Source organism: Azolla caroliniana, unplaced genomic scaffold (assembly GCF_043228905.1).
Source record: "Azolla caroliniana isolate FFs.n. ecotype wild unplaced genomic scaffold, voAzoCaro1.0.p SCAF_11, whole genome shotgun sequence".
NCBI classification, from domain to species: Eukaryota; Viridiplantae; Streptophyta; class Polypodiopsida; order Salviniales; family Salviniaceae; genus Azolla; species Azolla caroliniana.
In genome coordinates this window covers 12787199-12814288 of record NW_028230446.1, presented here as the reverse complement: position 1 = coordinate 12814288, position 27090 = coordinate 12787199, and the positions used below count along the sequence as shown (strand labels likewise).

At 44.0% G+C, this 27090-nt stretch overlaps 1 protein-coding gene across 1 annotated transcript; it reads right to left on the bottom strand.

Annotated features, from left to right (window-relative positions):
- Positions 1-24578: 24578 nt before the first annotated feature.
- LOC147857829 (uncharacterized) lies at positions 24579-25154 on the bottom strand. The gene has a single exon (XM_087327566.1). It carries the CDS (start codon positions 25152-25154, stop codon positions 24579-24581), a length of 576 nt encoding a protein of 191 aa, XP_087183692.1.
- Between the last annotated feature and the right edge of the window lie 1936 nt (positions 25155-27090).

Below are 27090 nucleotides of genomic sequence, written 5' to 3'. Positions count from 1 at the left end.
GAGAAAGAGAGGGAGCGCTGTCGTGAAGTACGAAAGCTTCACATTAAAAGTCTACAATAAGATAAATACGTAACTAAAATAACATTTGATAATGTTTTATATATAAAGATAATATTAACAACACATATGATAATATTATATATATGTAAAGAAAAATAATATATATAGATAGATAGATATATTATATTACACGAACAAGAGAGGACTTGAACCGATAACCCCACCCTATGACTCTCAAATCTTACCATTTACTCTATACTAGTAATATACATAAAATAAAGCATACTTTATATATACTTTATATTACATAAAGGATTTGCTTCATGATATAAAAATAAAGTTGTATGTTGTATTCAATAGCATTTTGAGACTCAAACCCACAACCTTATACACCAAAGTTGACACACCTACCATTAGGCTAGGCCCTTTCTCTTTAAGATTAGGTTTTCATGTTTATTGTTATTGCATATATTGTTTCATATATAAAAGCTCAAATGAGCGAGATGTTTATCATGCATCACATGTAATGCATGAACGTCAAATGGTGATCATGCATCACATGCATTTCATGCACTACATGCATGATTTGTACCCTCCAATGCATCATATGCATGGGGGCACCTATTTAAATGGTGAAAGAGAAGATCAAAGGGAGATATGTATGAGATATCAATCAAATATATATTACATAAGAAATAACATAAAATAGAGAAAGAAAGGAAGAAGTTCAAGATAAAGGTGGAGCTCTAGCTTGGCGGTCGTGGTGGTCAACTCTCAACAAGAGGGAGGCGGTTCGAGCCTTATCTTCATCAAAATATTGAAGTGAAGATTGTAGTGGCCTACGATCAAGAAAGAGAAGAGCGATTACCTTGCAAGACAAAGTTCGGAGGTTCAACGACGTGTACAATCATTTTGTAACTCTTTTATCAAATAATTATAAATCTCTTTTATTGCTTCAAATATCATTCTATATCCTATCTTGTCATATCTTGTTGATCACTATTTATCTATCTCTACTCTTTCGTCTCTTCCGTCCATAATCCCAGTGATTCCTTCCTCACTTTCACGTTATCCTTTGTCTACGCAACGCTACGCTTCTAGGCGAGCCACGCCACGACACAATCTGGTGAACCCGACGTGAAACGGGGAAGTAGAAGAGACATCTAAAGTAAAGATCAACATCAACATGGCAAGTACGAGTACAATGGATCCGGTAATGTTGTTTATTGAAAAGTTGAATCAAGATCGATTATTTCATGCCTTACGAGACGTCCGAGAGAAGATTGGTATGTTTGATGGCACAAATATTTCGAAGTTTGTGAATATATATTATGATGAAATGGAAATGTTTGGTATAAATGATGTCAATATGTTAGCAAACTTTTATAAATTAGTGGACATGGAATTAAGAGATAGAATTCATGAAATACAAGCATTGCATAGTTTGGATTGGAATGCATTCAAAGAAGCACTTGTGTCTGAATATGCTCGTGAGGATTTCTCTCGAGTTACTATGCGTTCATTTCATGAATGGATCTTAAAAGAAGATAAAGGGTTATCTGTGTCTGACACAAAAAAAGAGTTTGATATGATGTATGGACACCTAAAGCCAGAAGAAAGAAATTCTTTGTCTTGGCAAAAGGTTGCTTTATTTTTGCAGGCAGTTGACAAGAGATATAGAAAAGAATTGGAATTTATGCTTGAATTGCCAAATACCGAGGATGGTATAACGACAGATTGGAATGAGGTAACAAATGCTTGTAATAAATTTATGAAAAGAATGCAAAGGAATGGTGTAATGCTAAAAATACCACATGTGGGAAACACAAATCGGCTTGAGCAAAACATTGAAGTTCAAAGACTTGGTCGAGAACCATCACACAAAATGGTCCATCAACCACGAGAAATGACGGGAACTAAGAGTGAGTTTTTGCTTGATGATTTAGTTCAAAGTATGAAAGATCTAACAATTAAAGTGGCAAAGCTTGAGAAGGGTCAAACTTCGAGGTCAAGGGAACCATTTCGACCTCGATGCATGTGGTGTGATAGTCTCGAACATCGTCTACGTGATTGTGAAGAATATAAAGACATGGAGAATCGGGACTTGGTCTATTGGAAAAATGGTAACATTTACTTAACTGAAACTAGAACTCCGCTTACAAAGAACTTTGGTGATGGTGGTGTTAAGGTTAAATTTGAAGAAGCTGAAGCAAAGAAGGCTTCCGCAATGTATTACTCGGCAACGGCAGGAATGCGCCTTGATGACATGCCATCCCGATCATCATTCTGGGAGAAGGTTGTAAGTACCGCACAAAAGCAAAAGATGAAGATGGAAGACCTTCGTGTTGCCGGAGATTCTGTAAGGAAAAACACTGGATGGGATCTTCCAGTAGATGCTATGACGGTCTATGCTCAGATGGCAGAACACCAAGAGCATGAGGTGATAGTGGAAGAAAAAAGGAAAAGATCGGATGATGAGATTGGCTCAACCAAAAAGCATGAAACAAGAGAAAGCAAAAGAAAAGAGATGGACGCAAAAGTTGAAAAAGGTAAATCTGGTCCTTCATTCAAATTAATGTCTGATATTGAAAAGGATACAGATTTAAAGAAAGTTTTAGAAACAAGAATACTAGACAGTCGAGTAGAATTTACACTAAGAGAAGTGTTAGGTATTGCAAAAAAGGAATTTCATGATGAAATAATTGATATTGTGCGAAGAAAGAAGCAAGTAAATGAGCAGGTTAAAGAGACAAATCCGAAGGTGGCATATGAAGTGGTGAGCAACGAGTCAAACAATATCGTTGTTGACTCTGAACATGCATCAACCTCAATGATAAATTCAACAGATGTAAGAAGCCATTACTCTCGCAAATGTTGGGCAAGAGCCACTACTGAGCATCATGTGAAGATTGGAAATGTTCCAGACCCCGTGATGGCACTTATTGATCATGGTTCTGAAATAAATATAATGAGTGCTGATTTTTACAGGAAAGGTAGATGGCCAATTGATACTCAACATGGTTGGCGAGTAAAAGCTGCCACATCAGTCACGGAAGATTTATTTGGTGCATGCCCAAATGTAAAGGTTACTATTGGTGATATAGAGGTAGATCAACATTTCTTTGTGCAGGAAGGATCTACCTATCCAATAATCCTAGGGCAACCATACATTACAGCGGTACGAATGGAGACCAAAGTCCTCGACAATGGTTCTGCCTATGCAAAAATCCGTAGCCAAGATGGACGACGAACTGTACAATTTATGACAGTTCGCCCAAATCATGAGAGGAACAAGCAAGAGCTTCGTGATCATTTAATACCAAAAGACTGTGATGATTTTGATAATCAGGTTTTTGACTAGGACTGTTGCGAGTGAGGGTTGCAATAGTCCCATTATTAAAAGACCCTCATATAGGGCATTACAACATATGAATAAGTCATTTCATGTTTCTGAAAGTGGTGCTATATGTGTGACTAGGATGTATGAATGCAAGAGGAACTTGAAAAAGAATGCTAATTTGTTTCAGGAGGCATTGAAGGATAATGGAGTACTTGAAATGGAAGAGCAAATTGAAAGTGTTATGGAAGAAATTTCTTTTGCAAATACTTTAGAAGAGTTAGAAATGTATTTGAAAGAAGATGATGAGAATGTTAGAAAGATACATGTAAACTCAATTGATATGTATTATGAGATTGATAGGTATAATTGTAAATATGAAGAAGTAGAAAGTTTATGTAATACAAAATACAAAACAATAGATAAAAAGGTCAAACCTGCTGCAGTACCATTACCTATTGGTAGTGAAGAGAAGATGGAGGCAGCAACAACTGAGCCTATGCTTCGACCAATAGAGAAGATTGGACATCACTTCACTTCGGAGACAATAAATTACTTGAGAATTGGAAGGGGTGAATTTCTTCTGCAATCAGAGATCGCGACTTTCAAAGAAATGATCTTTAGGCATGGGAAAGCGTTCGCATTCAAAGCTGAGGAGATTGGTTGTGTAAATCCAAAGGTGGTGACGCCAATGGTAATATTTACTATCCCTCATATTCCTTGGAATTTTAAACCTATTGCAGTACCGAGAGCTCGATTACCTCAATTGTTGGAGCTGTTGAAGGATAAAGTCAAGATGAAGATTTTAGAGCCTTCAAATGCACCATAGTCCAATAGATGGTTCACAGTTCCAAAGAAAGATGGTTCTCTAAGATTCATTCAAGATCTACAACCAGTCAACAAGGTCACAATCCGAAATGCGGGAATCGGACCGATCGTTGATGAATTTGTGGAAGCGTTTGCTGGAAGAGCGATTTACTCTGTGGGAGACCTATATTTAGGATACGACCAATTTCAACTAGCAATTGATAGTCGCAATATCACAACAATGAAAACACCAATTGGGTTGGTTCGAATGTGCACTCTACCTCAAGGTGCGACAAATTCAGTTGCTCATATGATGAATGCAATGAACAAGGTTCTACATGAGTACATCCCAAAGGTAACTATGCCATTTTTAGATGATATTCCTATTAAGGGATGCTTAGAAAGAGAGAAAGATGAGACTATGGTTGGAAATGGTTGCAGAAAGTTTGTGATGGATCATATTAATGACTGTGAAAGTATTTTAAATAAGCTTGAGCAGGTACATTTGACACTATCAGGAACAAAGTCTTGCTTTGGGCAAAACGAAGTTCTAATAGTTGGTCATATGTGTGGGTGGTATGGGAGGAAGCCTTCACCGATCAAAATTAATGCAATACAAAATATGAAGGAAGTTTGCGACTCGGTAACAGAGGTGAGAAGATTTTTGGGTGCATGTGTGTTTTATCATATTTGGTTACCACACTTTGCACATGTCTCAGATCCTCTCTACCAACTTTTAAGAAAAGGAAAGAAGTTTATTTGGACTGATGAACATACACAAGTTGTTCAACAGCTGAAAGAAGCATTACTGAAAGCACCAGTTCTTCGTCAACCAGACTACAAAGGTGAAAGACCAATTATAGTAACAGTTGATACTAGCCCAATCGGGATCGGTTGGGTTATCAACCAAGAAGATGAAGACCAACATCGATATGCTATTAGATTTGGAGCAAAGATATTAAATGAAAGACAAAGAAACTATGCACAAGTTAAACGAGAATTGTGGGGTTTGCTTACTGCATTAAAAACAGATAGAGATTACTTGATCGGAGCAAATGTAGTGGTTGAAACAGATTGTTTGCCACTCATTGGAATGATAGCAAGTTGCACGACACCAGATATTGCAATGCTTCGGTGGATTGCATACATCAGAACCATGAACCCAGAATTGCGGCATATAAAGGGAAAAGACAACCCAGTTGCAGATATGCTGTCAAGGGCAAGGTTCATAAATGAAAAGGTGATGCAAACTGAATATAAGAACTGGGCAACTACAAGCCATCAATTTGCTCATCAAGAATCTATTACGCCTCATGATGAGTTTAATGTAAGTATAATGTTCAAAGACACAGAGTATGAAGGTCAATGGTTCGAAATAGGAAATTTTCTAAAGACTCAAGAAGCCAACCCATCATGGTCGAAGAAACAATTAAATGAATTTCGAAGACGAGCATTCAAGTTTTTTTTACATGAAGGGCATTTATGGAGGCGTCCAAAAAGGCCAACCGAAAATCCTCTTCGAGTCATTTGTAAGGATGACATTAAGAGAAAATTAATTAATGAATTCCATGATAGTTTGTGGGCAGGACATAGAGGCATATGGGCGACATTTATGAAGTTGAAAGAAAAGTATTGGTGGCCACATATGTATAAAGATGTAACGAAATTTGTGGAAACCTGTGAGGTTTGCCAGAGGTATTCAACTATCCGGTATCGAGATGAGCTAAAACCAACATATTCATCATCAATGCATTATAAATGGATGGTCGATCTAGTGACAATGCCACTTGGGGAAGGTCAAATGCGATATTTAGTACTAGCAAGAGAAGACCTTACAAACCAAGTAGAAGGAAGACCACTACGACAAAAAACAACTAGAGTTGTATGTAAATTTTTGTTAGAAGATGTAATATGTCGTTACGGGTGTGTTGGTAAAATAATTGCAGATAGAGGAGAACTCGACTCTGATGAAGCTAGAGAATTCTTCAGCCGAATAGGGGTCAAATTATCACTTACAACTGCGTATAATCCAGAAGCCAATGGAAAGATTGAAAGAGGACATAGCCCAATAGTTAAGGCGATCGTGAAAAGCTGTAAAGGTGAAATAAGAGATTGGCCACGCATGCTACCTTATGCACTATGGGCGGATCGAACAACTCATAGTTCAGTAACAGGATACATGCCAACTGAATTGATACTTGGCCAAAAGCCCATCATGCCGATAGAAGAATCAATTATGTCATGGATATCTATTCCATGGAGAGAAGAGGTGAGCAGAGAAGAATTGCTTGCTTTGCGAATTCAACAATTAGAGCGTCGACCTGAAGATATAGAAATAGCAGCCCAACGATTGAAGGAGGCTCGACTAAAGAATAAAATCCGTTTTGATAAAAGTCATAGAATTCGACCTAAGAAAATAGAAGAAGGAGATTGGGTGCTCGTGTATGATAGCAGTTTAGATAATCAACATAGCACCGTTCGCAAGTTCACTGAAAGATGGTTTGGGCCTTATATAGTAAGAAAAGTATATGATAACTTTACTTATAAGCTTAGTGAATTGGATGGGACACTAATCCTAAATGTGGTAGCTGGAAAGAGGATAAAAGTATTTAAGAAAAGGTTTGAGCTTGAACCTCCTCCAATAGATCAACATGAAGATGAAAGATAGTGGCACATGCCGGAGGATGTGCAGGTCTAGAGGGGGTGGATGTCGTGAAGTACGAAAGCTTCACATTAAAAGTCTACAATAAGATAAATACGTAACTAAAATAACATTTGATAATGTTTTATATATAAAGATAATATTAACAACACATATGATAATATTATATATATGTAAAGAAAAATAATATATATATATAGATAGATATATTATATTACACGAACAAGAGAGGACTTGAACCGATAACCCCACCCTATGACTCTCAAATCTTACCATTTACTCTATACTAGTAATATACATAAAATAAAGCATACTTTATATATACTTTATATTACATAAAGGATTTGCTTCATGATATAAAAATAAAGTTGTATGTTGTATTCAATAGCATTTTGAGACTCAAACCCACAACCTCATACACCAAAGTTGACACACCTACCATTAGGCTAGGCCCTTTCTCTTTAAGATTAGGTTTTCATGTTTATTGTTATTGCATATATTGTTTCATATATAAAAGCTCAAATGAGCGAGATGTTTATCATGCATCACATGTAATGCATGAACGCCAAATGGCGATCATGCATCACATGCATTTCATGCACTACATGCATGATTTGTACCCTCCAATGCATCATATGCATGGGGGCACCTATTTAAATGGTGAAAGAGAAGATCAAAGGGAGATATGTATGAGATATCAATCAAATATATATTACATAAGAGATACCATAAAATAGAGAAAGAAAGGAAGAAGTTCAAGATAAAGGTGGAGCTCTAGCTTGGCGGTCGTGGTGGTCAACTCTCAACAAGAGGGAGGCGGTTCGAGCCTTATCTTCATCAAAATATTGAAGTGAAGATTGTAGTGGCCTACGATCAAGAAAGAGAAGAGCGATTACCTTGCAAGACAAAGTTCGGAGGTTCAACGACGTGTACAATCATTTTGTAACTCTTTTATCAAATAATTATAAATCTCTTTTATTGCTTCAAATATCATTCTATATCCTATCTTGTCATATCTTGTTGATCACTATTTATCTATCTCTACTCTTTCGTCTCTTCCGTCCATAATCCCAGTGATTCCTTCCTCACTTTCACGTTATCCTTTGTCTACGCAACGCTACGCTTCTAGGCGAGCCACGCCACGACAGCGCGCGCTTGACACTGACTCACGCACACACAGGCTGACACGACTCACGCCCTTATGCACAGGAAACGCAGGAAAGGGGAACACCAAAAACACCCGTACAAACACCGGACCCCAACAGAGACATGAATACGCACAGACAGACACAAATGTATATATATGAATGGAAGAATACATTCCCGGCTTCGTGCCGGACCAAGGTAGGTTACAGCAGTCGTCTGTTGTCAAGCCGCCGTCGGGGAGCTCTCGGTTCGTCGCGCCGAGCGGGGTCTTGCACAGGAGGCCGAGCCGAAGCAAACCCTAAGCAAAACACGAAGGGGGGGGGGAGAAGAAGAAGAGGAAGAAGAGTAACTAACCCTAAATCTAACGGTATACCCTCTAACGCAAAATGGGCAACCCTTTCACAAAGGGCGCTCCCTTCCTTTTATAGAACAAGGAGAGGGATGCGTTACAATGTGGGATAAATCCCGATTTACATGGGATTCTTCGTCCCGACTTGACTCTTATTATTCAGACAATTACATGAGGGTGAGTGCACATGGTGCACCCCACCGATGTAGCCAATATTTCCCCGGTTTCCACCTCTGGACGAAATTCTTCACGACAACGCTATGTTTCCACGTTGCGTACTGTGGGCGTTGATATGTTCAACATATTGTACTTGCACTGCTCAACTGTATGAGCTTTTGAGTGACAAATTGGACAGTGGATTCGCATGTTGCATTCAACTGCGGAATGCCCCGAATTCAAGCAAATCGTGCACTGGATGACTTGGTGAAAATGTCGTTCCCCGTCCTGAGGTAACGCTTGTCGTAATGAGGACATGGAAAACCTTTCCTCTTCTTCGTCCAGCTCGAGCTATAGCGCTCTTTCTATGACCATATCGGTCGTTTCCCCTTTCACGGTATTGTTGTTTAGCGTTGTCCGTATGGGTCGTCGTAATGCTGCCAAAAATGTCTCCCTAGCCTCGTCTTCCGTTGGGCCCCGTTCTAATTTCCGCCGTAGATTTTGGAAGCGTAATCTGAAATCCGCTACCGTCCCGGTCGGCAACTATTTAATTGTATAAAACTGCGCGAGGAATTCGCGTTGCGGCACCCTCCAATGAAAAAAACGCAGAAAGGCTGACTGCAGTTGGTCGAAGGTCGTGATTGTTGGCAGATCCATCTACGAATGCCAAAACGCCGCTCTCCCATCCAAGGTTAATCTGAACTCCATCATTTTGGTCTGGTGCGCTACTGCTTCGGAAAGGCTCTACAGCATGTGGTTTGCATTCCAGACATTGAGGAACAGTCAGATGTGGGTTGCGGCGTCAGTTTCGCCGTTGAAGCGGGGATAAGCAAAGGCCATGTTGGATGCTACGACGGGCATGGAAAGACCACAGTGCTTTTGTGGTGAGCCCACTTCCTTCGTACCGCCGAGGTATTTGGGGAGCGAGAAATCATCTTTGTGGTCCCGATAGGTATCACTGAGGTCACTGAGGCGAGGCTTTTGCCGTGCGCGTTCCTCTGCCTCGCGTGTGATGGACCTTGTGATTGGTCGATCTTGTCGTGTTGGTTCTCTAGGGCGTCTGCGGCTAAACATCCATTCGTCGTTGTTCGTCTGTGAGAAGACACAGATCACCAGGCGTGCCAAACGTGTTACCAATTAGGAACACGGTCTACGGTCAGTCCTTCGACCTAGACCTCATAGTGAATGTGTTGCAACGAATGGTATCGTCGTAGCGTAATACTTAGTGGGATACCTCCAATATCCTAGTAGCGTATAAGGGAGACGGCTACAACCGAACTCCTTAAACAGTGGACTAGCAATGACACTATTACTCATGCCTACACTCTTACGACTGCGCTACACCACCAAGAATCATAGACACACAGTAGATTAACCACAGATACGCACAGGAATCAGAGAAGATAGAACTCTATTAAAATATGCCTTTTACATTCAAAATTACACGCTACCTCTATGAGAGGGTTTCTACCCTTTATATACGCAGGGTCTTTTAGTTGTTCACGCTTCCCGCGTGAACCATTTACATGCGTTACAATATTACTCTATTCTATATTACTGCGCTCTTGTCCGCCGGGTACTATTCCGGCGGACAACAGAGAGAGAGAGAGAGAGAGAGAGAGAGAGACAACACATGCGCAGCACCGACTCAACACACGCTTCCTATGTACAAAAGCCAGAAAGAAAGAAACGCACCTGACACCAACAAAGACACAGATATGCACAACTTCATATGAATGTATATACAAGACCATGAAATTACAATGTTGTCGTGCCTTTCGGCACCAGATCATTGCGTGAGTCGGGTGGGAACCGCTAGGGTTTTGGACTAGGAGGAGGAAGAATTTGAGACGGTTCTAATTATGAGTAGATTATTAGAAACTTGTGAATACCACAAGTATAATGTGTTTTATTGATTAATATTTATGTAAGAATATGTATTTCGATTGATAGAGAAAGATATAGAAATCTCGTGAATCCCACGAGTATAGTTTATTAATTGGTGTTTTAGGAAATATATCCAATTTCCCAAATATTTCACACCCCTATTACATTGTGCTCCCCATCCTTATGTAGTGATGAGGGAGTCTTAGGAATCCATACTTTTTTTTCTCTAACTATAGACTCCATGCTTTTCCTATAGATAGACTATATGCTTTATCTAAAGTGATCATGCTTTTTCTAACTTGTGCGTTTTTTATCAACTATAGCGTTCATGCACGCTAGATGTGTATGCGTAGCTTTTTCTTTTAGCATGCGTTTTCTTTTAACTAAAGTTTATCCTAGGTGAACTAACTTTTCTATGTGGAACATCTACTTTTTAACACTAATGAAATGTTAGTGCAATGGTAAGACATTACATTATTAACATGGAGGTGCAAGGCTTGAATCTTGCCCTATGCATGTAATGCTTATTTTGATATTTTCTTCTTCTTTTTTTCACGTAGTGTACGAAATACACTATGACAATGCCGGTTTTGAGCTGAACTTAGGTAGATCAGGTTAAGGCAGATGTCTGCCACCAAGCCGCCGGTCGGGGGAGCTCTCGGGCTCGTTGCGCTGAGCGGGATCTTTCACATGGAACAGAGCATAAAGTAAACCACTAGTACATGCAAGCTCTCTACCGGACTAAACCCTTAATAGACAAAGACTCAACCCACATGAAGACAAAGAAGAAGACATAAACAAAACCCTAAAACGAAAGTAAGAAGAAGATAAAACTACGGTGAAACCCTAGATCTAACAATATACCTTGCTAACTCAAAATGGGCAACCCCACATAAGTGCCCCTTCCTCTCCTTTTATTATCCAAGAAAGGAAGGACGTTACAATGTGGGATAAATATCCCCTTGTTATTTTATACACATTTTCGAATGCACATGGTCAACATTGCCGACTTTGCCCATTCCACCCGGTTTTCTCACTGTGGCCGGGAATCTTCACGACATCCACCCCCACCAAACTGCACATCACCGGTATGCTCCAAGAGAGAGAGGGTGATAGATCCCGGCCGCAATGATCAAATCGGGCCTTCCGTACTCCGCTTCCCGATTGTCATGTCGGCCTTCGCCGGTCCCGAACTATCAGCTTCGGTTCCTTCCTTCCGACTCGTGCTCGCCTCTTCGTAGGCTCGTTCTGACCTGTCTGTCTTCGTCGCAACATCACGACATCCGCCCCCACCAAACTGCATATCATCGGTATGTTCCAAGAGAGAGAGGGTGATAGATCCCGGCCGCAATGATCAAATCGGGCCTTCTGTACTCTGCTTCCCGATTGTCATGTCGGCCTTCGCCAGTCCCGAATTGTCAGCTTCGGTTCCTTCCTTCCGACTCGTGCTCGCCTCTTCGTAGGCTCGTTCTGACCTGTCTGTCTTCATCGCAACTCCTCCAAACGCATGTTTGTCCTTCGGTTCTCGATCGACCATATGCATGCCTCTTGCTCCGTCCTTTGTGTACCTTCCCGCGAAGGTACACTTCCTTCCCGACACTCGTGTCGATCCTCCGCTTCGGTGTCCTTCGTAGTGTTCAGCACGTTGCTCCGCCCGAGGATCACCTCCTTTCGTCGACCTGCTTGGCCCCGTCGTTCTTTGTGATGCCTTCATTGCTTGTTCGGTGTTGTCATCCACAATCACCTTCGTCCCTCGCTGACATCTTCCTTCTCCTTGGTCTCACATTGCTACGGCGGCCGAACTGCCGAGGCCTTCGGAACCGGTGTGGAGGATCCTCCTTGGGCCTTCGATTCTTGTAGCCACTCCGTGCAATCCGTCTTCACATTGGCACTCCCGTTTCAGCACTCCCGTTTCGGCACTTTCATGCTTTGTCTTGCCCTTTCCTCTTGCCTTCCGAAAGGCTCACCCTCTCCGCCTCCTCGGCCCGGCACCGCCCGTGCCGAACTCCGGTCCTCCGCCATGCTCACTTCTCGGCCCCTTAGTGGCCATATGCACGTTCCTTGCTTCGCCTCGGTGCATACCCTCTCGGACGGGTACGTTGTCTCTCCATCTTGGTCTCCTCGGTAGCCTTCAACGTCGCTACCCGCACATGGATCGCCCTTGTCTTCCAGCCCACATGGCCTCCGTTGTCTCTACAACACATTGGTTGCTCGGTGTCTCTTTCCGCTATCGCCTTCATCCCGTTGCCAACACCTTCCTTCTCTTCGGTCTTACGTTGCCACGGGGTCCGAACTGTCATGGTCTTCGGAGCAGGCGTGGAGGATCCTTCTAGGGCCTCCGTTGTCTTGAGGTCACTGACCCGTACACCTTGCATGTCCCTCATCTCGGTTCTTCCGACCCTGCCAATCGGTTCGGTTCAACTCTTGTTCAGCTCGGCCGTCCAAATCTCATTTTGTTCGGCCCACATTTGGCCCCAATCTCGGCTCGGCTCAACCGTCCGTCGTTTGTCCGTAACTATCCTTCATCCCTTGTATCAACCTTGCCCTCCGTGTCCTCGCCTCCATCTCCCTTCTCCTCGGTCTTACATTACCACGGCGGCCGAACTATCGAGGTCTCCGGAACGAGTGTGGAGGACTGTAAAGAATCGATGGTGATTCTTGTGCATCGGAATAGATATGTGTGCTATGTGTGTGTGAGAGAGAGAGAAAAAAAAATAGAGGAGAGAAGAGAACACAAGATAGATAACCAAGATAATAAAATACTCAAGAAGAAGAAGATTTATATTTCACAAGTAGAATGGAGATACAAAATTGTAGCATTACAAGGAGTCACAACCGACTTAGTATGAAGTAGGAGGAGAGTCCTCCGCCTCTTTCGGTAACGTTGCTCCGCTCCGAGGAACACCCTCTTTGCCCAATTGGCCCGCTTGGCCCGCTTGGCCTCTGTTGTTCTCCATGGCACTCCGCTCGATACTCTCGGTGCCTTCGCCTACTGCGACCTTTGTCCCCTTGCCGTCACCATCCGTCTCCGTGGTCTTATGTTGATCCGTAACGGCCGAAGTCTCTAGATTAGGTGTGGAGGATCCCTCTCGGGTCTTCCCTTCGGGCCACCGACTTCGCTTATTCCCTTCTCTGCATTCACCCCATCTTTTGCTTCTCTCTAGATCATTCATCCGGAATTCGGCATTCCCGATTCTCGTCGAGACCCGTCCCCTGTCGATCGGGCTCAACTGCCTCTCCGTTGTATTCTGCATCTCGTCCTGGTTTCAATCGAACGATCCATGCCCAGATCATGCTCCATCCAAATAGGAATGCCGACCGAATAGGCTCCCGGTCGGGCCGAATTCCGACTCCTCTTATTTCGGCACCGCCTCTTGCGTCTATACTTCACTCTACTTCACTCTACCGCGGCTTCCTCCTTGGCCTCCTCACAGGCCATCTCACATCCATCTTCGTTGGCATCGTGCCAAGACTCCTCGTTTCCGCCTTCCATCTCTCTGGTCTCACGTTGGCATACGGGCTCGACTATCGAAGTCTCCGGAATCGACGTGGAGGGCTCTTCTCCACATCCGTCTTTGTTCGTGCTCACCGGCCCATGTTGCATCCACCTCCGACTGGGCCAACTCATCATTTGCACAGATCGGTCTCAGCCGATTTCATCTCCCGCACCCACCGTGGTTTCTTCTTTGGTTGCCTCGCTGACCTCATCCTCCCTTTCACGTATGCTGGCATCGGGCCATGTCCTCTCGCCACCACCTTCCTTCTCTCCAGTCTCACGTTACCACATTGACCAAACTGCCAAAGTCTTCGGATCCATTGTGGAGGGACCACTCCGTCTGCACTCCTCTGCATTGTCGAATCTCGTTCTCCCGCCGCCACTATCCTTCTCTCCGATCTCACGTCGGCTCTCGGGGCTGCCTGCCGAAGTCTCCGGCTTAAGTGTGAGGAGACCCATAGGACCATCCTTCGTTTCGCTTCTTCCTTTTGCACTTCTCTCAACTGAGTCGCCTCGCCGCCACCTTCCTTCTCTCCGGTCTCACGTTGCCACGTGGGCCGAACTACCAAAGTCTACGGAAATGGTGTGGAGGGATCTCTCCGTCCGACCCCCAAGTCGTCCTCCTCTCCTCCTAGGCATTCCTGCCGCCACCTTCCATATCTCCGGTCTCACATTGCCGCCGAATTGCCGAAGTCTCCGGAAACCATGTGGGGAATGATTTCAAAAATTCGCCTTCCGACAACTTGTCCATAGCCACCGACTCCTTGGTGGGGTAGGTAGAAGTTATCTCTCCTTTGATCATGCAAGCCCTGCCTGGGCTTGCTTCTCCAATGTCCGGAATTTCAGGTAGCGGTGCCCGAAACCGTCAGTCTCTTTCTGAACCTGCGATCATCATGTCCCCAAATCCGACCTCTTCCTCGATCGGTCTTCCTCCGCAAGCCGAGAGGGTGTCTTGCTCTACACCCTCTCCCGTGGTACCATTTTACTGCCTCTACATGGGCCGCATTCGCCTTGTCCTGAGGGCCGACTAGCTCCGAGACTCCGGAAATCCGACCGTGTGCCAGATCTCTCCTCCTCTTCGACATTTGCCTTCAGAGCCTCGAACGCTTCCCGGACAAGGGCTTCGATATCGAGCCTCGTCGCTCCCTACTGTGATATCGTGCCGTCACACAACATCTTTCCCTTTCCTTTCAAGGGATGCTCCTCATCCAACCGCCGACATACTCGTTTGGCTTTCGACCAGTCGTCGGTAAGGTCATTTGCTCTGTCGTCATCTTCGAGCAAAATTACGATGGCCTCCCGTTCCACTCGTTTGATCAACGTAACGAACAACTGGACCTTGTCCATCCCCATCAATCTTTATTCTCACTCCGGGAACCGAGCAAGCCGCCGCTCGAACTCTTGGAACACCTTCGTTGCGCCCCAGTAGGTCTTTGTCGATGCTACCCATTGGTTGAAGTCACACCGCCCCTGGCTTTTTGGTCGTCCTTCGTATGCCTGTAGGAGCGCCCCTTCGAAGGCCTCCCACAAATTATGAGCTTCCTGGAGCCCCTTTTACTTTCGCGTACCTCCGGTCGTCTATCACCTGACAAAAGAACTCCAGCCTCAACGCCTCGTCTAGCCTCTGTCAGGAATAGTACTAAAGCAGAGATGGAACTAGTACTAAAGAAGAGCAATACTATTAGTACTAAGGGGACGGGACTGCGTAAGATTCCCAAGAGAGGAAGTGAGAAGAGGAGAGAGAGAGAGAGAGATAACAAGAATGAGAGAGAGAGAAGGATGATGACAACAGTTCTTATATTATGTGAAAAGATAAGTACAAATCGGCTAAGAGGCTTAAGACTAGCGTTGAACCAATTTGGTTCAAAACAATGCCTTGTGCCTCCTTTTATAGTGTTTTTAGGAATAATCCTCAAGCTTCTAGAATGTTCCAGAGAGATCTGGAATATACATCAATTTTCTATTATAAAGCATAAATGAAAATAATATCCTACAAATTACAATTCATAGTCTAATGGTAAGAGCTCGACCCATGTAGCATAAGGACATGGGTTCGAGTCTTGCCATCTCATGACACTATCTCCCCCTTAAAGACGATGAGTGGAACGAGTCGGCGCTAATTACGGACCGGGTTTGTCCGGATACTTTCGGTGGAAATCAGCAAGAAGATCCTGTGCATTGGCAACATGCTCGACGGGTTCCCAAGTACGTTCGCTCAGACTATAACCGAGCCAATCGACCAAGTAATAAAGTTTGGAATCGAGGATGGCAGCAACTTCATACTCCGGGCCGGCATCCAACTCCAACGGGGGCGGCGGTGGTATCACACGATCGGGAATGATGTTTGCTTTATAAGGTTCAAGAAAAGAACAATGGAAAACCGGATGTATCTGAAGTTGCGGAGCGAGATTAAGGCGGAATGTGACATCATTAATCTTACCCGTAATACGGAAGGAACCGAGTCGTCGATAATCCAACTTGTCGCACGGTCGAGTAGTCTTGATGTGATGACGTAAGAGCCATACTCGATCTCCGATGGCAAAAGAGGAGGGAATCCGATGACGATCCGCATAAGTCTTCTGTGTGTGTTGAGCATGACGAAGGTGAGTAGAGAGATCCATCTGGATCTTGCGTAGCCTCTCCAAATGATCCTCGGCACGAGGGTTGGTAGGTAGCTCCGGGGTGTCGATCACCGACCAACGAGGATGGAAACCGGTATAAGCGAAAAATGGGGAGACTTGAATCGAGGAGTGAATAGCATTATTATAGGCAAACTCCGCAAAGTGGAGAATCTCGGCCCAATCGTCTTGTTGATAACTCAGGAAACACCAGAGATATTGCTCCAGCGTTTGGTTTGTTCGTTCCACCTGCTCGTCGGTCTGAGGGTGGTAGCAAGAGGAGAGATTGCAGGAGACCTTGAGCATCTTGAAGAGATGTTGCCAAAATTTGGAGACAAATTGCAGTCCTCGGTCACTGATGATACTGTCTGGGAAGCCATGATGCCGAAATACCTCACGCATAACAAGGGCGGCAGTTTCCTCGCTAGTGATGGCTTTAGTACACGGCACAAAATGTGCCATCTTTGTATATCGAGCGACGACGGTTAGGATAGCATCGAACCCCTTCGAGACCGGCAGATCTGTGATAAAATCAAGACAAATAGACTGCCACGGCTTACTTGGAATCGGTAAGGGTTCCAACAAGCCATATGGATGGTGTCGTGGCATCTTTGCTCAGCAGCAAGCATCACAGGTCCGAACGTAGTGGTCGACAAAACGGCGCATGTGGGGCCACCAAAAAGATTGTTGCACTAGCTCCAACGTCTTAGTACTACCGAAATGTCCCGCCGTATGGGTGTCGTGACAATGCTAGACAATTTGAAGGCGACAGGAGCAATCGGGGACATATACGCGCTTTTTAAAGAATAACAAACCATCATGATATTCGAATTGTCTGTAGTCAATACCTGGTTGTTGAGACCGAGAACAGGATGCCCGAGAAGTATCAATGTGCGCCAGGATGTCTTGAGCAAAACTATCCGTCTTCAAGGTTGCACGTATGTCATCGGTAATCCGTGAATCCATCAGGGTGTGAAAAATCCGCGTCGTGTGCAATCGTGTTGGTCCCAAGATTACTTGCTTTTGATTATCAAATGTTGCATCACCAGGACGAGGTGCAAGATATGAACGCCGTGATAGTGCATCTGGTTTTCCTTGCTGCTTCCCCGGTCTATATGTGATTTTGAAGTTGAAACGCGTGAGGAATTGCGCCCACCGAGCTTGCCGTCGATTTAGTACGCAAGCGTTTTGAAAATAAGTAAGATTTTTATGATCGCTAAAGACAATGACCTGATGTGGAGAGCCCTCTAAGAAATGCCGCCATTGTACAAATGAATCCACGATGGCTAATAACTCCTTGTCATGTATTTCGTAGTTGATTTCTGCGACATCGAATTTGCGCGAATGGAAAGCCACCGGATGCAACTCTTCTTTATCTCCTTGTTGAGAAAGGATGCTACCGAGGGCGAAATCTGATGCGTCGGCCTCCATGATGGATGGTTTGCTTGTATCCACATCAGCTAGAATCAGTGCTGATGTAAAGGCTTTCTTAAGATGCAGAAAAGCCATATCTGCTTCTATGGACCAAAGAAATGCTTGGCCCTTCTTTGTAAGTTGTGTGAGAGGTAAAATAATCTTCGAGTAATCCTGTATAAACTTACGGTAGAAGTTAGCAAAACCTAGAAAACATTGTACATCTCGTACCGACCGTGGAATTTGCCACTCTAGTACAGTTTGGATTTTAGCTGGATCCATGGCGATGCCCTTTGCGGAGATGATGTAGCCTAGAAATTCCACTTGCTTGCAGTCAAAGCTACATTTTTCTAGCTTGGCATAAAGACCATTCTCGCGGAGTCGCTTTAGTACTAATAGTACATGAGAATCGTGCTCTTCCTGGGTCTTCGACTAAATCAATAGATCATCCAGATAAATGATCAAACAGATATCCAAGAGGTCTCTGAATATATCATTTGCCATGTGTTGGAAGACTGCGGGTGCATTGGTTAGGCCGAACGGCATAACAGTATACTCGAAATGCCCATACCGCGTGCGAAAGGCGGTCTTCCATTCATCTCCCGGTCGGATCCGCACGAGGTTATACACTCCTCGTAGGTAGATTTTAGTAAAAAACTTGGCACCATTAACTCACTCTAAAAGACTTTATATAAGAGGAAGTGCATACCTATTCCGGATGGTGACTTTATTCAATCCGCGGTAATCAACGACAAGACGAAGTGAACCATCTTTCTTCTTGACAAAGAAGATGGGTGCACCGGCCGGAGATTTCGAATGACGGATGAACCCGCTTGCCAAGTTCTCCACTATGTAGGCTCGAAGGACTTCTAACTCGGTGGGTGACAAATTGTAAATTGGTCCCCATGGTGGCTCGGTTCCTGGTTGTAAATCGATGGGACAGTCATAGGGACGGTGATGAGGAAGGGTACCGGCTTTTACCTTGTCAAATACATCGGTATAAGGATGATATTTTGCTGGAAGTTGTACTGAGGAGTCCTTCTTAATACTGTTGGAAGGATGTACTGATATTGCAAATAGCCTCCTTGGGTCCTTCCTCGCGTAGTTGATGGAGTGAAATGGTCGAAACTCGGTGAGTTGATTCTTGGGGTGGTCGATATCGGACTTCTCTTGTTCTCCAATCTATGGCTGGATAATGTAATTCAAATCAAGGTAATCCTAGGACAATGGGATGCTCTGGACTACTAATTATATTAAATGATATTACACACACAAAACTACCTAGGACAACTTGAATGGGTTCTGATTCTTCTACAATATTCCCGGAAGCAATGGGACGACCATCAATGACTACTACTGATGCGGGACAAGGAAGTTTTCTTAAGGATATCTGAGAAGCTTGGGCAAAATTTCGATCCATGAAACAGGAATTAGCTCCGGAATCTAAAAGTGCTAGGACGGGTACTGGGGGAGTACTTTTAGTACTAACAATGACTTGGGCTAGGAACACATTGCTAACTTGCTTGGAAGGAATGGAACCACTAATGGGTTGTACAGATCTAGGGCTGTTGTCCAACCAAGCGGCTTCTATTTTCGCTAGACTCAATCGTTTAACTCTTCATCTAATTGACTAAGGATTTCAAATTTATTTGAGATACTTGGGCTATTAGTACTATGAATACTATCAAACACTCTATTAGTACTATTAATACTATCAGACACTCTTAAGGGAAGAATTGACTCAGGTTTAGTACAGGCTACAATTTGATTTACATGTCTTCTTGGCCTATGGGGATTATTGATTGCGATATGCCCTGGTCCACCGCAATAAAGACATAATCGATTTGCACGTCGTCGTTGCTTTTCTTCTTCCGATAACGGGCCGTGTCGACGCATGGTATCGATCTCCATCGGTGTCGAAGTATTTGCTTGAGGTATGTCTCGTGCAAATGGTTTAGCCGTGACTGCGGCGTAAGTGGGCTCCGGCCTAGCGCGGGGTATCTGTAATTGACGTTCCGAACGCCGTTCGAAAAGGCGGTTGTCACATCGGACCGCTCGACTAATTGCCTCCGTAAGAGACTTTGGTTCTTCGGGGAAGGTTAGAAGTAGATCTTTGACATCGTTTCGCAGGCCATAGCGAAACTACTCCATTAGTGCTTGATCATCCCAGGGTATGTCTGAAACGAGTAGGCGGAAATCCGCCGCGTAGGCAGAGGCTGGACGATCGCCTTGACGCAATCGCCGGATCTTGTTGATCGTCGTCCTGATGTTGTCGGTGTCTCCAAAGCAGGCTTTGAACTCACTAATAAAATCTTCAAAGTTATTAAGCAAGGGCGATTGTTTTTCTAGAAGCGAAGCGAACCATGCTAAGGTTGAGCCGCTAAGCAATGTGCCTATTAAGCCGACTCGGGATGCATCAGTGGGGTATCGGGAAGGATGCATTTGGAGGACTAATCGTACCTGATTAAGGAATCCCCTGAATTGCGATCGCGTTCCATCAAATTTCACAGGAAGTCCAATCTTCGGCTCTTTATGAAATCCTTGGGGACTTGATCCTTGTTGTTGCAATGCCGCTTCGAGTTGTTGCACCTGTAACACTAACTCCCCATGTTGTTGCTACGTTTGTTGCTTTTCTAGAGCGATTTGTTGCAGATCCCCTATCAGCCATTGGTTTTCTTGTTCCAAGGCAACAAATTTTTCTTTTAAGCACTGTAGCTCGGAGAAAACGGATTGATATTCTTGGGCGCTAACAGTAGCCATAGTATAGGGAAAAGGGTAGGAGGAGGAAAAATTGGTTCAAACTGTCAGGAATAGTACTAAAGCAGAGATGGAATTAGTACTAAAGAAGAGCAATACTATTAGTACTAAGGGGACAGGACTGCGTAAGATTCCCGAGAGAGGAAGTGAGAAGAGGAGAGAGAGAGAGAGAGAGAGATAACGAGAATGAGAGAGAGAGAAGGATGATGACAACAGCTCTTATATTATGTGAAAAGATAAGTACAAATCGGCTAAGAGGCTTAAGACTGGTGTTGAACCAATTTGGTTCAAAACAATGCCTTGTGCCTCCTTTTATAATGTTTTTAGGAATAATCCTGAAGCTTCTAGAATGTTCTAGGGAGATTTGGAATATACATCAATTTTCTATGATAATTATATTATAAATGAAAATAATATCCTACAAATTACAATTCATAGTCTAATGGTAAGAGCTCGACCCATGTAGCATAAGGTCATGGGTTCGAGTCTTGCCATCTCATGACAGCCTCCGACTTCCACCTCCGCGTTGTAGGCTTCCAAGTAGAATGGGACTTTGTCCCCATTGAAACGGCCAACTCTTTCGACCACACACTTGGCCGCTTGTTGCGCTGCTTCTTGCCTCATCGCCACTCGACCAAACTCCATCACCACTTCGGCCACCATCTCCGGGAAGTCATCGTCTTCCAACTCCATCCTCCCTTGCCGCCCTTTCACTTCGGGTTCACCAAAGATGTCGCGGTATTCCGCATGCACGTTGTCGTGAAGATTTTCGTCCATAGGGGCAAAACCGGGGTGTGCAACGTTGCACATGCACATGATGTATTTGTAAATATTAATAAGAACAAATGTAAATTGTAAGAAATGCACCACAAGATTCCTAAAATGTAAATGTGATGTGCACTTATGTGCACATCCACATGAGAAAGAGATGGGTACATAGGAGTACGAGGTGAGTAAGGGGCATAGTAGTATGTGTGAAGAGTGGGAGTTAAGGCCCCATCAATCCCTCCTCCGAGAATCTAAGAAAATATTCCCCATTGAATGAAGGGGATATTTAGTCTCTCTTTTTTTTGTAACAGCTTCCTCTCCTTATGCTATAAAATGAGAGGAAGTGGCACCATTGAAGGGGTTGCCTATTTTGAGTGAGAAGAGGTATACCACTTAGGTCAAGGGTTTCTATTCGGTTTAGGGTTTCTTCATTTCTTTCTTTACTTATCCGATTAGGGTTTACATTCTACTTATGTTTTGAGTCCGGCCCACGCGACCGCAGTTGTAATCGCATTGAGGCTTTCATGCCCATAATATATATAACTTCTTAAATCTTGTCTCTTTCTACTTTCTCTACTGTGTTAATCTCTTCCACTTTGCTCATACCCGTCTTCCCATCTACTCCCTATTCCAAGACCCCCGTGGTCCCGCCTTATTCTACAGGCACGCGCGGTGTCGTGAAGAAAACCGACCATAGGCGGATTCGGAGAAAAAGGCACATGAACCGGCTCTTACATGGGTGGACGCGAGAATTGATATTTTGTACATAATTCATAACTAGGTCGGCTGATGTAAATACTAGGTAGTACACATTTATTAGGGGATTTTGTGTGTATCTCTATCGAAAGGGACAGGGAATAAAGCGGTTTGACTAGGGAAGAAGGGTCCCCCCTTTGCGAACTATTTAAGGAGGGAGAGAAGAAAGAAAGGGATCACGTGTTGGCAAGGACGAGGTGCTGCTGCAGAACCAAGTGCCGAGATCTCTCTCCTCCGATCGTCGTTCTCTGTGGGTGTCAGGAGTTTGTTGCCTCTGCTTCGTGGACAGTCCGTGTGCTTCCAGTAGAGGCTCTCTCTCTCTCTCTCTCTCTCTCCCCCTTTTTGTTTCTTCGAGTCGAGTGGTTGTCGTCTGTGTGCGTGAGTAGGACCCCCTGTCAGGTCCATTACCGGTTTGCCGGTTGTAACTGTTCGAGTTGTAAATTGTTGATATAGTAATCGGATTCATGTTTCTTGCTCTCATTTTCCTTCTGTGTATCTGCAACTCTCTCACTCTCTCCTTGGTCCAAGACCCCCGTGGTCCCGCCTCTTCCTACACGCGAACGCGAAACTTCGCGACATAATTGGTGAACCCGACCTGAAAGTGCGGCAAAGGAGTCGAAAGATGAGGGGATCGGAGCTAGCAGAGGCAATGGCAGTAGCCGTCGACCGGCTGGTAAGCGCTCGTGAGGGGACGGGTACCCTCGACAAAGCCATTGAATCAATCGTCGGCACTATAGGCCGATTCGGAGGGAAAGACGCCACAAGCTACTTGGAGGCCTACAAGGCTGAAATGATCATGAGGGACATACCGGAGGACAAACGGTGGTCCGGATTCCCTCAGGTGGTGACGCCAAGCATCCACGCGGAGGTGCTCGAGGTGCTGGCCGGATGCCAAACTTGGGAGGAGTTCGAGTTGCGGCTCCTCGAGAAGTACGGGTTTGATTACTCGCTTCGGCTGTCGAGGCGCGACTTCAGGGCGTTGTTGTGAAAATCCGTCACTATGTGCGGATCGTGAGACGGAACCGTCGGGGTTCTGGACTAGAAGGATTTAGTGCAACACGTACAATACAATCAAGTTTTAAGCATAAGACAAGTGGGAGAGACAAATCATTCCTTTATTACAAAAGGAAATCGATTCTTTATAATTTCAGAATCGTGTTACAATGGGTTGGGTATGGAAATGAGAGATTAATTTTTCAAAGAAAGGAGCCAACAACCATGCAAGGAGTGGTCTGATATGAATACGAGAGATAATTTTTTACAAGAAAGATCGAGTCCCCAAAGCTAGGAGTTTGATATCAATATGTGAGATAATTTGTTTCTCGAAAACCCAGAGGGAAGAAGAAGGAAGAAGGGGGGGGGGGGGGGGGGGGGGGGGAACTAGTAGGGAAAAAATGGGACATATATCCAGCTCCTCATTTATCCTCCCTCCCCAATGTTACTTTGCATGCCACTTTTAGTTGGATGGCCTCTATTTTTAGTTGCATGGCCTCTGCTTTTAGTTGCATGCTTCCATTTTTAGATGCATGCCTTTTACTTTTAGTTGCATGGCCTTGGCTTTTGGTTGCATGCGATTGTCCGTATAATTCGGCCAAATGACCCAATCATCCATAAAGTTTAGCCCGTGCGCAATCCGTACGTGCGTCACAACCAAACCATAGACGCGTCCACGCATAAAAGTCTCGACCGCGTAGTGTACGCATCTACGCATGCACGCGTCCGAAACGTCCACGCGACCGTGCACGCATACGCCCAAAACTTGCACACGCGCGTACATTCGAAGACGTCCACGTGGCCATGGATACACACATACACCCGAAGCGTTAACATGACCGTACATACGCATATACGCACATACGCCCAAAGCGTTAACACGACCATGCATACGCACATACGCGCATACGCCCAAAGCATAATCACGGCCGTGCATACGTGCATATGCCCGAAGCGTGCACACCACATCATGTAGCCAAGTCACCTTGAACATTCTATGTTCCACACATTGATAGAATGAATATGTTTTGGTTTCCATTATATATCCTGGGTTCCAATGTTGTCCTATCTATGTGGGATATCTCACAGTTTTGTCTTTTCTTTCTTCTTCTTCAAACTTCACACTCACATAGCTTGATACTTGTTTATCCGTTTCATGCGTAGTAAAATACACTATAAAACTCTTGAAGACACCTATCTATATGAATACATTAAGCTAATATTAAATAATTATTTTACTAGTTTTCATATTGTGTGTGAAAAAACACACGACATTCACCCCCACCAAACCTGCACATCCACCAGTATGTGCCAATTGTGGTGAGGTTCCTCTTTTTTAATTACTCTTCTTCAACCTCGATGTTCGAGGATACATCATCTAGAGCTTCGATCTCAAGATTTGGGGCCTCTCTTCTCTTAAAGATTTTGATCCTCTACCCTGCTATTGGCAAAGCAAGTCGAGTTCCATCTAACTCTGCTAAAAAATAGGTTGCATTGCTTTCTATTTTCTTGACCATATACGGGCCAAACCATCGTTTCGCAAACTTTCGAGTAGTACTATATTGATTATCGAGACTACTATCATAGACAAGAACCCAATCTCCTTCTTCAATTTTTCTTTGTCGAAGACGATGCTTTCTATCAAAATTCTCCTTGTTCTTCAATCGAGCTTGGCGCAACCGTTCTATTGCCAATTCGACATCTTCAGGCCTCCGTTCTAGTTGTTGAATCCTCGTGGCTAGCAAGTCTTCCCGACTCATTTCCTCTTGCCATGGAAAAGATGTCCACGAAGCAACACTTTGCTCAATAGGCATTATTGGTTTTTGTCCTAATATGAGTTCGGCGGGCATATATCGCGTCATGCTATGTGTAGTTCTATCTGCCCACAATGCATAAGGTAGTAATCGTGGCCAATTCCCCATCTTGTCGTCGCAAGCCTTTGCTAGAGCTTTTACAATCGGATTATGTCCTCGTTCAACCTTCCCATTTGCATCCAGGTTGTACGCCATGGTGAGCGATAATTTGACGCCTATTCTTAAAAAGAACTCTTTAGCTTCATTCGCATCTAATTCTCCCCTATCGGCTACTATTTTGCCGACACATCCATATCGACAAATAACATCTTCAAGGAGAAACTTACAAACCACCGAAGTTGTTTTATTCCTTAGCACCCGTCCTTCTACTTGGTTGGTGAGATCCTCTCTTGCTAGCACGAGATATTTCATTTGCCCTAATCCCATTGGCATAACCACTATGTCTACCAACCACTTATAGTGCATTGATAATGGATATGTCGGATGAAGTTCATCCCTATGTTGAATATTCGAATATAATTGGCATTGCTCACATGTTTCAACATAGCTTGCTACATCTTTGTAAACACCCGGCCACCAATACTTCTCCTTGAGCTTTGCAAATGTTGCCCATATACCACGATGACCTGCCCACACACTATCATGAAATTCAGCAATTAGTGTTTGTTGATCCTGTTTCTTGCACACCACTCGAAGTGGAGTTCCATTCTTCTTCTTCGGAAACTTCCATAGATGTCCTTCTTTGAGGAAGAACTTGTAGGCCTTCTACCTAATTCGGTAGAAGTCTTCCTTTGACCATAATTCATCTTTTGTAAGAGAGCTTAAGTATTTGCCAATTTCGATGAATTCACCCTCATAATCTTCTACTTTGAACACTGTTAGCACCTGAGCACAAGAAACCATAAAGAAGTTTAAGCCAACATCCTCTTCGTCGGAGTGCGAATCTTCTTCACCCTCATACCTCGCCTGTCATGATATGGCAAGACTCGAACCCATGACCTTATGCTACATGGGTCGAGCTCTTACCATTAGACTATGAATTGTATTTTATAAGATATTATTTTCATTTATGTTTTATCATAGAAAATTGATGTATATTCCAGATCTCTCTAGAACATTCTAGAAGTTTCAGGATTATTCCTAAAAACACTATAAAAGGAGGCACAAGGCATTGTTTTGAACCAAATTCGTTCAACACCAGTCTTAAGTCTCTTAGTCGATTTGTACTTATCTTTCATATAATATAAGAGTTGTTGTCATCATCCTATTTCTCTCTCTCTCCTCTTCTCACTTCCTCTCTCTCGGGAATCTTACGCAGTCCCGTCCTCTTAGTACTAATAGTACTACTCTTCTTAGTACTAATTCCATCTCTGCTTTAGTACTATTCCTAATAGTTTGAACCAATTTTCCTTCCTCTTTCCTCCAGCCTACTTGTCGTTCTCCCTCATCCTCCTATCCTTTTCCCCCTACTATGGCTATTGTTAGCGCCCAAGAATATCAATCCGTTTTCTCCGAGTTACAGTGCCTAAAAGAAAAGTTTGTTGCCTTGGAACAAGAAAACCAACGGCTGATAGGGGATCTGCAACAAATCGCTCTAGAAAAGCAACAAACGCAGCAACAACATGGGGAGTTAGCGTTACGGGTGCAACAACTCGAAGCAGCATTACAACAACAAGGATCAAGTCCCCAAGGATTTCATAAAGAGCCGAAGATTGGACTTCCTGTGAAATTTGATGGAACACGATCGCAATTCAGGGGATTCCTTAATCAAGTATGATTAGTCCTCCAAATGCATCCTTCCCGATACCCCACTGATGCATCCCGAGTCGGCTTAATAGGCACATTGCTTAGCGCCTCAACCTTAGCATGGTTCGCTCCGCTTCTAGAAAAACAATCGCCCTTGCTTAATAACTTTGAAGATTTTATTAGTGAGTTCAAAGCCTGCTTCGGAGACACCAACAGCATCAGGACGGCGATCAACAAGATCCGGCGATTGCGTCAAGGCGATCGTCCAGCCTCTGCCTATGCGGCGGATTTCCGCCTACTCGCTTCCGACATACCCTGGGATGATCAAGCACTAATGGAGCAGTTTCGCTATGGCCTGCGAAATGATGTCAAAGATCTACTTCTA